This window comes from Stegastes partitus, unplaced genomic scaffold, assembly GCF_000690725.1.
Source record: "Stegastes partitus isolate 25-593 unplaced genomic scaffold, Stegastes_partitus-1.0.2 Scaffold2589, whole genome shotgun sequence".
NCBI lineage: Eukaryota > Metazoa > Chordata > Actinopteri > Pomacentridae > Stegastes > Stegastes partitus.
This window is the reverse complement of record NW_007580320.1, coordinates 24,717-37,528: the sequence shown is the minus strand read 5'-3', so window position 1 is coordinate 37,528 and position 12,812 is coordinate 24,717. Positions and strand designations below refer to the sequence as shown.

The window sequence follows — 12,812 nt, the reverse complement described above, 5'->3', positions numbered from 1 at the left end:
CTGCTTTACAGGTTCATTCACTCAGCAACATTTCAGTGATTACCTGCTGCCTTTTGTCTCATGTATTTGTGCTGATGAATGAATAATGTGTTTGTGTCTGCAGGATGCAGCGGTCAGGTGACTGTGACTCAACCTCCAGTCAAGACAGTTACTCCAGGATCCACTGTCACTCTGACCTGTAAGACCAGTCAGGATGTTGCCTCGTGCACTCATGGTTCGTGTATGTTCTGGTATCAACAGAAATCTGGACAGACTCCGAAACTCCTTGTAAGACATGTGAGCATCAGTCATTCAGGAACTCCAGCTCGGTTTAGTGGCAGTGGAAGCGGCTCTGACTTCACTTTGACCATCAGTGGAGTTCAGGCTGAAGATGCAGCAGTTTATTACTGTAAGAGTTTTCATGTCATAAACAGTGCCTGTGTGTTGACACAGTGATTTATGGTCGTACAAAAACCTCCTCAGTCAGACTGCAGAGACTCTGAGCTGTTACAGCAGGAAGCGACTGCAGCTGCTGAAGAGGAAGAAACTCTGACACAGACCACTGAACACAGAGCTGACAGGAACCTCACCAAGCACAAACTAGAACACATTAACGCCACTAAAACAACAAGAACTTAACCATGTTTATTGTTTTCAAGTTCAAGTCCCCCTCGATCACTTTTACAATGTAGTGGGAATCAAAACCTATTCTGGTGACGATTCACTGTTTTAAAGCCTCGAGAAACGGCGTCTGATTTAAACGTTTGATTAATTTCTAACAAACAAAATTATAGAAAAATTGCACTAATTTGCATTTTAACATTTTAAAACAGGTAAAAACTGTAAATAAGAAAACTGCATGTTTTACAGTATTTAAAATGGCCCATATATTGTTATTTTACTGATATTGGCCATTTTTGGAAAGAAAAAATATATAGATTAAGGATTTAAAATTGGAGTTTTTTTTGTTTTTTTTTAATGTTTTGCATATAATCCTTGTTTTGGTAAATTACAGATACTACACCGTCTGAGACGTTCTGCCTTCGTTTAACCTCATAGAGACATCATTTGAAACAAGAAGTATTCTCAATACCTTCTTTGAACATTAAAGTATTTTCTTCTAAACATTATTGTAATTGTAGGTAATTTAAATATATTTTTTGGGGCTTTTTGCCTTTATGTAGAGCAGTGGAGAGAGACAGGAAAGGGGGGAGAGACCTGCAGCAAAGGGTCGTGAGCGGGATTCGAACTCACAACCGCTGCGTCGGGGACTGTAGCCCCTGTTCATGGGTTGCCCACTCAACCAGGTGAGCTATACGGGCGCCCAACTGTAGGTAATTTAAGCCAGTGTTGCAGAAACACTCCCTGTTATCTGGGGAACTATTGCTGATAATAGATCCCCCCCCCAAAGCCTTGATATTTCCTTTGGTTTAAAATAGGAATATAAAAACAGAGTTACAAGTTGAATCCTCATATTTGACTCACATGACACAAGAGTTCATGTGAGAGACACAAACTCGAGACAATGAAAGCAGCTGGAGTGGAATTAGACATTTTTATACATCTTTCCTCTTGTAACACATCTGGTAAAATACTGTATATCTTCATGAAAATAATTTTTGGGTATGTTTAGTCCCTTATTAGAACACTTTGATTCTCTCCATGTGGCAGTGCGTGCATGTAGCCACAGTTGTATTGTAATAAGATTGTGGTAAATTGACTTTGTTTTGGATAAAGTTAACATTAAAAAAAAACCAAAAAAAAAAAACAGGCCACACACAGCTTGAGGGCAGTGGCAGGAACTTTTTTTTTTTTTTTTAATTATTATTTGCAACATTCCACAAAATAAACAGTTTTAAGCTTCAGTCGGCCTCTTCAAATGGGAACTTCTTTTTAATTGGACAAATTCCAGCAACATGCAGCCTCTTGATTTGCTTCAAGAGACTTTAAATATTGCCCCAAAGTTTTAAGATTTAGTTTCAACTTGCAAGAATGTTGTAGAGGGAAGAACAAGCAATCTACACCTGTGTGTAAAGTGGATCATTACAGGCAGCTTTCAAATTTGCTATAGCTGACTGCAATATTTGTGACAATCTGCAAGGCACCAGATAGCCAGTAATAGCTTACTAATGCAAACACAACTTATTGCACTCAGCCCAAACACTACTGTTGATGCTATAACATACATAAATACAGTCTTAAAAAAATACGTTTTGGGGCATTTAGTTACGTGGATTCCCTTTGTCTCTGAACGTCCTCCAAAGTGGACATCAATGGAGTTCAGTTTGTGGGTCATTGTTATTCTGGACACACAGTCTCCACATCCACAGAACACATTGTCTGTGGTTCACTCATTAGGTTGACTTAGTCTGGGATGATTATTTACAAGAGAACTTTAGCTGGCAAAGTTTATGAACCATCTGTGCAGCAGGTTTATCCTCCATAGTGGAGATTCAAAGAGATCTGTAAGAGATGAAAGAAAATCACCAGTGCCAAAAAGAACTGAGTGTATGTATCGACCACGCTTAGTGTCATGTGTAGCCATCACCCCAAATGGCCCATTTTTGAGACTGGAAGTTTACCAGTTCAGTTCCCAGAGCACTTTGCTCCTTCATTAGAATGAACCCTCAGCTGCCCTGAACACTGAACTATTCCAGTGGAGCTGCAGCGGCCAGCGGATGGATTTAAACAAAGTATTCCTGCAAGAAAGCATCGCTCGGAGTAGAAATTTCACTTCCTTGCCAAGAGTTACATGACAAGATCGATACCACGCTGATTATGTAAGGCTGGCATCTACAGATATAAAGACTGGAAGCATGAGGAAACAGCTCGCCTCCCAGTAAAACAAAGAACACCAATACGCTTTTCCCTTCACTTTGCTGAGTTTATCTTCTCTTGGTTGTAACAGTTAACAGCCAAATTCAAAAGTATTATGAATAACAGATAAAGGAGTCTCAAAAGGAGCTGATTTGTGAGACCTTGAGGCCTAAATATTCAGTCTTTGCCTTCCTTTTTCTTTTTTTTAATTGACCAGGTGGTGGGGTCGTTGATGGGCCTGAGATACAGTGCTGCTGATACAGTAAAAGCAGCCTGTTTTTCTCTCAGGCCTACATCACCCTGCCAGTAGTCCTCACTTTAACCAACGCCTTGTTCCTTTTGGCCACCGGGTGCCTCGGGTCCTGGCTGAGCCTCAGGGATTCCTCCTGTCTGCAGGGACTGGTGAGGCTGTTAGTGCAAATGTGGGTATCTGTTTTCAGTATGTGGACCGTTTATAAGAAAAGGTTTTCCTCTCCAATTCATTTGTCTGCTAGTTGAGATCTTTGTTTTGGGAAGCACGGCTTCAGCGCTGGCTTTTTTTCCCCCGCTCTGTTAAGGGACACCAAAATTCCTTCGCATTGGACAGCAACTTTTCCGGGGAGAAAAAAAAGTAAGTTTCTGTTCCTTGAGTCCACTGACTTTCCGTGTAGCTGGAGTCAGAGACAGCAACCCTCAGTGGAGTGTTTGAGAAATACACCGGCAGCAGTGAGGACCAAGAGAAGATGTGATCACTTGTGTGAACACATATGCACATCCACATGCCCCAGTCATGTTTATTATGGTGCAAAAATGACTGAAAATTGTGTATATAGCATTTCAAAAATAGAACATAGTCAATAAGGGACATGAAAGCAAGCAGCTACATCTGAACCAAGTTGTTTTAAAAAATGGAAATTCATCACTTTCCCTTGATGGAAACTTTCCATGACGACAATATTAAGGCTTAGAGCTTTATTTTGACTGATAGCTGTCTTAAGCTACACTCAGCTATGATCATTTTGCCCTCACTTGCTTCACCTCCACAAAACCCAAACCTCAGGCCTTAACTTTGCTCATGCTTTTTTTTGCTTCTAATGTACCAGTGTTTTTGTTGTTGTTTCAACTTTTCAACCAATATCCTCTTTTCCTGCAGGTTGTTGTGTTTCTGACGATGGCCCAGCTGATGATAGAACAACCTTCTGTGGGATATCAAACACTGGAAAAACCTAAACGCACAGCAACAGATGGGAGAGCGCTGTATTGTACATAGTGTGTCGTTGTATATTGTGCAAAATGTACCATTATTGAATAATAGACACAACATGTAACACAAAAGTAGCAAAAGATATTTTGTGAAATTCAGTTTTAGTGTTAATTACGGGATTTCCTGGCAACAAAAAGAAGACTTTTTGTCACTTTAGATATACTGCATCACCATTCTGTGTCTGTTTTAGGCTCAGTGATGTGGTCTGACTCTACAGATTAGTGGCAACAAGTCACATCTTCTGTTTGGGTGAATATGAGCTGTCGTTGGGATGAAGGTACAGTTTTTTCTTTGGCTGAAAACATTACTACAACTTTCTTAGAACATTTTACGAACAAATAAATTTAATATGCATTTTTGCTTACCTAGGTAGAATTTTTTTGCTCTAAATAAACCCTTTATGTGCTTTATTTTTTGAAGTTCTCAAAATGAAAACATTACAAGACCATTATGTTTTCCAGATGTGTCGTTGAGAATGTTGTTTCTTTGCTATCGTGTAACACCGAAACATTTCCTGCTAGCAAGTTTTACTGTACTTAAAGATCCATCACAATGCTTCTCTACAAGTATTATCACGTATTAAGTATGTACAAGGTATATACTGGTCTCTATAGTGTAATGCAACCCCTAAATAACCGCCTATAAATTATCATCATCGTTTATTTTTTGTTTAATGAGATGAGCTTCACATTTTTCTTTATTTTGTCATACCGATTACTTCAATTAAGCAGTGAAAAGCAAAATGTATTAGTTCGGCTTCATGATAAATACAAAATCAGTCAAATTTGTCATTGAAATGCCTTTTTTTTGTGGGAGAATTTTATAGTATTGTGAAGTAGTACACAAAATGGGTTTGCACATTTAATTACAGTGAAAGTTCCCGATCAACATATTAGATGCTATTAAACCAAACCAAAGGAAATAGTTTGCTTTTATGTGTTACATAGGTTAATATGGTTGTACCATTGTTAGACTCCACTTTCTGATGAACTGAAATGGATCTGTGTCGATGCAGTATTATGTATATAATGTCTTACTTATAATGTCTAAAGAGTTGGACAGCATCTCGCACAGCAGTATGGATAACCTCATAAATCCATGCGTTGCAGATGTGTGGTACTGCTCGATGCAAAACGTGAAGGCACTAGTTTATGACTTGTGATTTCAGGTCTGTGATCCTTCTCTCCATCTGCCCATTTCCAGTGGAATGCATACTGGGTTGTTTCATGGAAACCATTCTGTTGCATAATTGTAGAATTTAAAAAAACAAAAAGCAAAAAAAACATTGCATGCTTTGTTAATATTTTTGATTGGCTCCATTTCAGCCGTGTATGTTGACCGAGGATGTGCAGCACGCTGTCTCCTGCAGAGGCGTGCCAGGGCGCGGGTGGGCGTGGCCGCTTACGTAGCTCCTTTCTCGGTTTCTTCACTGCGTGAGGCCGACTTGGAGGGAAGTGAACGTCGCCAAGAAGGGAGAGAAATAGGAGAAGAAAGCAGGAACAACAACTACCCACAAAAAGCTGGTGAGGGGATGAACGCTGATAAATCTCTCCCGAAGCCTCTTGCGTGTATATTTCGGCGTTTGAAGGTTTTTCCAAAGGCCAACGGCTGCCATGCTGCTCTCGGGGCCCGCGGAACCGTTAGCTAACGACGGCTAGCATTAGCCTCCGTGGCCTGTTAGCAGGCCGCTCCGGTTTAGGCGCGGGGACAGAGAGGCATCGATCCGACGTTCTCCAAAATAGGGTCTCGGTGCTTTACATTCGCTAGCCAGCACGACGCCACCACTTTAAGTAGTTTCTTTATAGTGCTAGTAATTATATTAATATATATTTATTGAAGTTTAGTTGCATTATTACCTGTTTTTGTCGATCCAGGTTAGACAGAAAATTTGCCCTTCCAACCGGAGAAGACGGACAGCATGCCGCTTGCTAGCATGCTAATGCTAGTAATTTAAAGTAATGCTAATCAGGCCGCTGCACGTTTCCGAGTGGGAGCTGTGTCGTGAATTGATGTGGCGTTTGTTGGGCAGTAGTAAAAACGGATGCACCACTGAAAGGGAAGGTTGTGATTTCAGGAGAGCAAAATTAACTCGGCTAGGTAGTAGTTTTCATGTGAACCAGTCACATTGTGAGGACGCTAGCTCACGTTTCCTCCATATTTTGCAGTTATTCAAACGCTGCACGTCCAAATTCTGGCTCGACCATCCACCTACAACATCTTCACCTGGCTATCTTCTATTATAACAAATGCTGGCACACTAAGCCAATTTTACTAATGGTGCTCAATTAGAAATGTTCTGACACCGTTAAATTCAAACATCACAGCATGCCCATACTGTCTCCAGGCATATTGTTCCTGGCCAGTGCTTTTTAGGACTGATTTGTCAGAGATATACTGCTATTATTATCTGGGATATTTCTGAAATGCACAGAGGACTGCAAGTGTTTGTTTTACCATACTGTAAAATTCGCCCTGTGGTGATCTATTAAGCCTGCATTGTCACTTCACAGTCAGTGTTTCATCTGCAGCATCCTGTCCTCCAGGTTTACCATGATTACACCGTGGTTATTCCAGCGACATTTAATATGCTATTAAACTATCACACTGTACCAAAAGGTGGATGGGAGAGAAAGTAGCTGATCACCCCTCTCCATCACAGGAGACAAACCGACATGCTTGGCTGTGCTGGCTAAAGCTCCAGTCCAGAATAGTAAAAGTCAATACTGCAGATCACACAAAGCAGCTTTTACTGTCTGGGCACATGCCGTTGATATACACTTAATTGATCGCAAAAGTGCTGTCCCAACGGCACCGTGCGGGAATGGATGTAAGAAATCCATTCTGCACAAAACTGGACAAATTGATCACCAGTCAGTGGAGCTAGTCGTAATCATGAACAGTCCCTTTGTTGTAGTTTCAGGCTATTCCCTCAATGTGTGCACCACTTTGTAATGTCTTTAAATCTGCACCAAACTTGTAAAATGTGTATTAAAGGAGGAATTCAAGCAGAAGCACATTATAAGCTGCAATACATACTCTGATTAAAACAGTTTTGTTGAGCGTGGAAGAGTAGAGAACAACATAAAAAGTGCACTAACATTTTCATCTGGTTGTCGGGTGAATATTTGCTTAACACTGTGTTTTTCTGGTCTTTGTCACATTGTGTGATTTTTGTCTCATCCTCATCCAGCCTCAGGAGCAGTGAAGTGTCTTCATGGCAATTCGTCGAGGACACATTAGATACTTGAAAGTGAGTATTAAATCCCAGGTCCTCTTTCTAGCACTGCTGCAGTGTGAGATATCCTATGATCGGATACTTTTGGTGTCGTTGTGGTTGACAAAGAATTGAATGAACAGTCACAAAGAAGTAAAGATCTTTTGCTGTGGGAAATGTGCAGCCTCATAGAGTTTCACGTTATACTGAAAACTAGACAAAGCCTTGTTGTAATTTACTGGGACTAATAATTTCATTCTTTAAATATCAGATTGCATAGAGATCATGAAAAGCACACATGCAGTGCAGCTCCTACCAACTTTGCCCATGTTTACTGCTTTAATACAGGACTCTCATTCATCCTCACAAACAGTGCATCCTACCCACCAGAATACACAATCACAATCCTTCTTTGGCATGAATGGACCTCTGTCAGGTTGACTGCTGGACTGGTTCCCATTTCAGGCCTGATCCTGTTTAACTCGCCAGCTAATGTGTCCAACAGGGCACACACTGCTGAACAGATAGCAGAAGCAACTTTTTTAAAAAGTATTTTCGCGTCAGGCTCTACTTTTTGATATGGGCACTTTGCATTGTTATTTGAACTAATCTTAGAGGCTTTAATTTGTTTGCAGAGTACACCACATACTGCCATGTGATTGAGATAATCATGGGGATGAAGGAGTTACTTACCTACTTTATATTGCGTTGTTTAAATTTCATGCTGGCTTTGTGTAAACCGCTACTTTGAGACCAGTTTGCAGTTTAAATCCAGTCACATGCTTATGTAATATAATTAGTTAGAATTATGTGCCTTTATGACTTCATCCTCTATTCTTCTTTTGAGAACTGTAATTACACTGTATGGACGCTCCAGATAAAATAACGTTCTAGAAACCATGAATCGAAAGAAGGTAAATTAGCAACTAAAGCTTGAAGGACACAAAGGAGTTGACAGGAAAATCAGATTAGGTGGATGATGGTGTGACTGATGTTTGTGTTAGAAGTAATGAGTGAATGAAAAATCTATAGATAGACATGGGATTGGGGAAAAAACAACTACTGCAGATCCTCCGTTCTGATTTCATTCACACTCCCTCTATCAGTTTATTAAGGAAGTCAGGATGCAGACATCAAAATCTAACTTTGTTTTTTCTGCAATAAATGACAAGAAATAACTACTACATTACTTATTCTTTTAGGAGGTAAATGTTACACAAGATAAAGTCACTGCGGTGTCTGTGTTTTGCCAGTTAGTGACCATCAGCCAAACGTCAAACTGTGCATCCTAATTTCATGAGTCTTTGGAAAGAACGTCCTCTGGAGTTGGTATTTTTTTTTTTTTTTGGTGCAAGAACCAAGTTTAGTCCCTGGTTCCTCTGGTTGACTCCTCAAGCTGTGTTTTTTATGAACTGGCTTAATGTGGGAGAGCTTCACCACAAACGGGTTTTGTTAGAGATAGGAAAAAAAAAAGTGTTAAATATGTTTTCAGTCTCTGTGCTCCAGTTTCTGTGTCAGTTATGCAATGAGGTTTGTTTGAGGTGGTGGGGTAGAGGCAAGCTTAGTTCAACATGTACTGTATAAGTTATAGTGCAGTGTCGTGTGTTTTCCTCACAAATGTTAGCTTTTTATCATTTTTACCCACAGTTCAGCAGAAACAGTGGAATATGCACATTAGAATTTGCATTGTCTTATTTGACTTTAAGTTATATTAACATTTCCGGTCATGTGGAAAAAGTAAAGCAGCAGATTGTCTTAATTCAAAGGCAATTTACAATAGTTGCTTTCTGTCAGTTGTAATTAATTAATTGGCTCTTTTTTCAGCTGTAGCTCTCTCTACCTTGCATACTTACCTCGCTTTGTGTTTTTTCGGCCCACCTGGCTGACCCGCAGGAGGTTTATGACATGTCAAACGGTTATGAAGACCACATGGGAGGGGACGAGGGGAAGGACGCCAAGACCAACCTGATAGTGAACTACCTGCCTCAGAGCATGTCGCAGGATGAGCTGCGGAGCCTCTTCAGCAGCATCGGAGAGGTGGAGTCTGCCAAGCTGATTCGAGACAAAGTCGCAGGTATGCCCAGCTGTGAAGCAATAAGACATGTGACAGACCAGATCAACGCTTTAAACACAAGATTTAGGTTTAAATTTTAAAAAAGGATTCCTGTTACAGACTGTGCAAAAAAAAATACAAGGTGTGACCACAGCGTCTGAAAATGCCAATGGTGGTTCAGATTCATGACTTGGATAATTGTTTGGCATATCACTTTTTATGAATAACTTTGTGTTTATTGGCAGGCTACGTACTAACGGCCTGTTTTCTGGCTCCTCTATCCCCAGTGTTTCTGTAATGTTATTTTTATTTCAAAGTTATCCCAAATTGATTCGACTTGGGTAGTAGTTTGATCAACGTTTTTGACCACCATAGACGTGTTTTATTCCAACCAGTCCAACCCTGTTTAACTGTAGACAGTTTCTTTGTTTGTTTGTTTTAGCCTAGCATGCAATGTCAAGATTTGTTTTTGTTTTTAATATTTATTTGTTTGCAGATTTTTTTTAACTATACAACGTTTTTTTGTTTTATTTTATTGTTTTCCTTTTTTTTTCTCTAGGCCACAGTTTAGGGTACGGATTTGTTAACTATCTTAACCCTAGTGATGCAGACAGAGCTATCAGTACACTGAATGGACTAAGGCTACAGTCCAAAACTATCAAGGTAACGTGCAACAAGGTGTTCTACAATTCTCAAAGCAAAGATGTTATGTCATATAACTCTCCTGTGGCTCCTGTGCTGTCCGCTAACTAGCTAGTACATGTCAGCCCGAGGAAGTGATTCTGCTTTTACAGCTCACTTACTGCCCTATCTGACATGTCTGTTGAGTTTGACTTTAATTTTTCTTTATTTTATTTGACACATTCTGTCAGATTCAGTTTATTTCATGTATTTAATTCCCCCCCCAAAAGTACTTTCCTTTATTTTTTTTGATCAGTTTGATTTCATTTTTTGTTGCTGTAATGTTCTTTTGTGCTTCTGACTCCATTCATTTTTGCTCAGACCAAAGACTTAATGTCTTAAACTACTTAGGTAACAGTTGTCTTCCCAGGTTATTTTGTTTAGTTTTTCTTTTATTAAATCCAAAGTGTTTTTTAATAAATAGACAGAACCTTTCAGGTCAATGAGTTGATTGTAAAACACCTAATATAACTGCTTCTGTAAATCCCCAAAATATTTAGATGTTCTAGTTTTACTTCTGATAGTTATTTTTGGTTTTAAAATAATTCTTGTGCGTTTGAAGTATTTTAATCAGGCGATTGTTGCTTCCTGCCAGGTTTCATATGCACGGCCCAGCTCGGATACAATAAAGGATGCTAACCTGTATATCAGCGGCCTGCCCAAGTCCATGACTCAGAAGGATGTGGAGGACATGTTTTCACGTTATGGCCGCATCATTAATTCACGGGTACTGGCTGATCAGGCCACAGGTACGACAGGTGAATGACTTCCTTGCTTTTTTTACAAATTCTCAGACATTCAAATAGCCAACAAAGCACAGCGATGTTCATCTTGAAACATAGTGCTGTTGCTTCCACCAAGATAGACAGTCACCAGCCGCTCTCTCGTACCCAGGTGTGTCCCGTGGCGTGGCTTTCATTCGGTTTGACAAGCGGGCAGAGGCAGAGGAAGCTGTCAAAAACCTGAATGGCCAAAAGCCACCGGGAGCTGCTGAGCCGATCACAGTGAAGTTTGCTGCCAACCCAAACCAGGCGAAGAACACGCAGCTCATCTCTCAGCTCTACCACAACCAGTCCCGACGCTTCGGAGGGCCCTTACACCACCAGGCACAGCGCTTTAGGTGAGACAACTTGCGAATATATGCTGAGTTTTATTACACATCACAGAGGTAAATGAACTAAAGCTGGAAACTAGAGAACAGAAGCAATCAGCAGAAGTGATGTTCAAGTATTTTTAATAGAACAAAACAAGGCATTTAAATAGGTGGACCTCTTGTTTTAGGAAATTCCATTTGACACAATTTTACTGTTTCCTGACTTTTTATGGATCAAATAATAAGTTAAGAGAATAATTAATAGATTCATTGATAATAAGTATGATTCTTAGTTGCTGCAAGTACCCTAAACACTCCCACTTTCAGGTTTTCCCCCATGGGCGTTGACCACATGGGCAGCATGGGAGGTGTCGGCGTCCCAGGAAACTCCACCTCTGGCTGGTGCATCTTCATCTACAACCTGGGCCAGGACGCAGACGAGAGCATCCTGTGGCAGATGTTCGGTCCCTTCGGCGCCGTCACCAACGTCAAGGTGATCCGAGACTTCAACACCAACAAGTGCAAGGGCTTCGGCTTCGTTACCATGACAAACTACGAGGAGGCGGCCATGGCCATCGCCAGCCTGAACGGCTACCGGCTCGGAGACAAGATGCTGCAAGTGTCCTTTAAGACCAGCAAGGGCCACAAGTAGAAAAGGCTGGACAATCAGGTGTAGAGGAGAGCGGGAAATAACCTGTGCCAGGTTTTTGTTGCGAAAAAGCTGATGAGTTTGCAAAGTCTGGCACACCAATTTGGTTTTTGGCATATTCAAAGTTTCAATAAGAAGTTCACTCTTCTGCACCTTTGTAATTGTCTAAAAGAGTGTCCAGGTTGTTTCTGTTCCATCATTATACTCTCGCTTGGGGCTTGACGACAGTTTAACATTTTTTGGGAGTGATAGAGAAAAATCCCAAATCACCGCCCAGTATAATTGAAAATTATCTCAAAAGCTTAAATACCGTTTGTATGTTGCATGTGTGAGGGCTAGAGGAAAAAAAAAAAAAAAGAGAGAGAGAGACAATTGGTTCTTAGCAGTGCTCTGAAAATACAGAGAAAAGCCCGACAAAGTGTTCCCCAAGTGTCGACATTTTAGCGGATAATTTATTGAGTAAAAACGGGAGAAGAAGAATATTTTCTTGTTAGGCAGTGGTCGTTTCAGTTTGAAAAAGCAGTGCTCTGTCCTGGATCCTCGTCACAAGTAGAAATAGATGCCTTAAATTATCATCCAGCGGACGCAGACCTTTCAAAACCACTCGCTGTTTCAATCTAAGAGCAAAGCACTTTTAAACAATCTGTTTTAGGTTGCTATGAATATCAGTCTGTTTGATGTTAATCTTTTGCTCACCCTCCGAACAGGTTTAACACTTTTAAACACCATGAGCTCTGGAGGGGAATGGTTTTTTTTTTTTTGTTTCGTTATCCCGTTGTAAAGTGTCTTTTTATTGTAAGTTGTATTTCAGGAGAGTCCTGTTGAAAATATAGCCCAGTCAGTGAGTAAGAAATCAAGATGGACCAAAGGCAGGGAGAGATTTCATCCTATAACCCCCCAGAAGAGTTTCTATTACATACGGCAAATTTAGACCTTTTTGGATTTCTTTTTTTGAAGAGGTACTAAGGTTATATCCGATGCTTACCGAGAGCAACATCACTTCTGTTTCATTTTATTTCTTTCATTTCAAGTTAATTTGTTTTCTTTTTGTTTGGATTTTCTTTTCTTTCTTTTCTTTTTTTT

At 40.3% G+C, this 12,812-nt stretch overlaps 1 protein-coding gene and 1 gene segment (V, D, J or C); both read left to right on the top strand.

Annotated features, from left to right (window-relative positions):
* Positions 1-4: 4 nt before the first annotated feature.
* LOC103375425 (Ig kappa chain V-III region NG9-like) lies at positions 5-595 on the top strand (the record flags this gene model as incomplete). The annotated part of the segment is given in 2 exon segments: positions 5-11; positions 104-595. Coding segments are annotated over 2 exon segments (339 nt in total), but the record flags the coding sequence as incomplete, so codon positions are not given.
* Positions 596-5,375: 4,780 nt separating this feature from the next.
* Positions 5,376-12,126, top strand: elavl1a (ELAV like RNA binding protein 1a). Of its 2 annotated transcripts, none has more exons than XM_008305694.1 (7): positions 5,376-5,562; positions 7,230-7,289; positions 9,135-9,327; positions 9,866-9,969; positions 10,583-10,736; positions 10,882-11,107; positions 11,408-12,126. In XM_008305694.1, exons 2-7 carry the CDS (start codon positions 7,254-7,256, stop codon positions 11,730-11,732), a joined length of 1,038 nt encoding a protein of 345 aa, XP_008303916.1. In that variant the 5' UTR covers positions 5,376-5,562; positions 7,230-7,253; the 3' UTR covers positions 11,733-12,126. The 2 variants fall into 2 exon arrangements, with proteins under 2 accessions (XP_008303916.1, XP_008303915.1); XM_008305693.1 differs by having other exon boundaries at positions 5,377-5,562; positions 10,583-10,745.
* Positions 12,127-12,812: the final 686 nt, after the last annotated feature.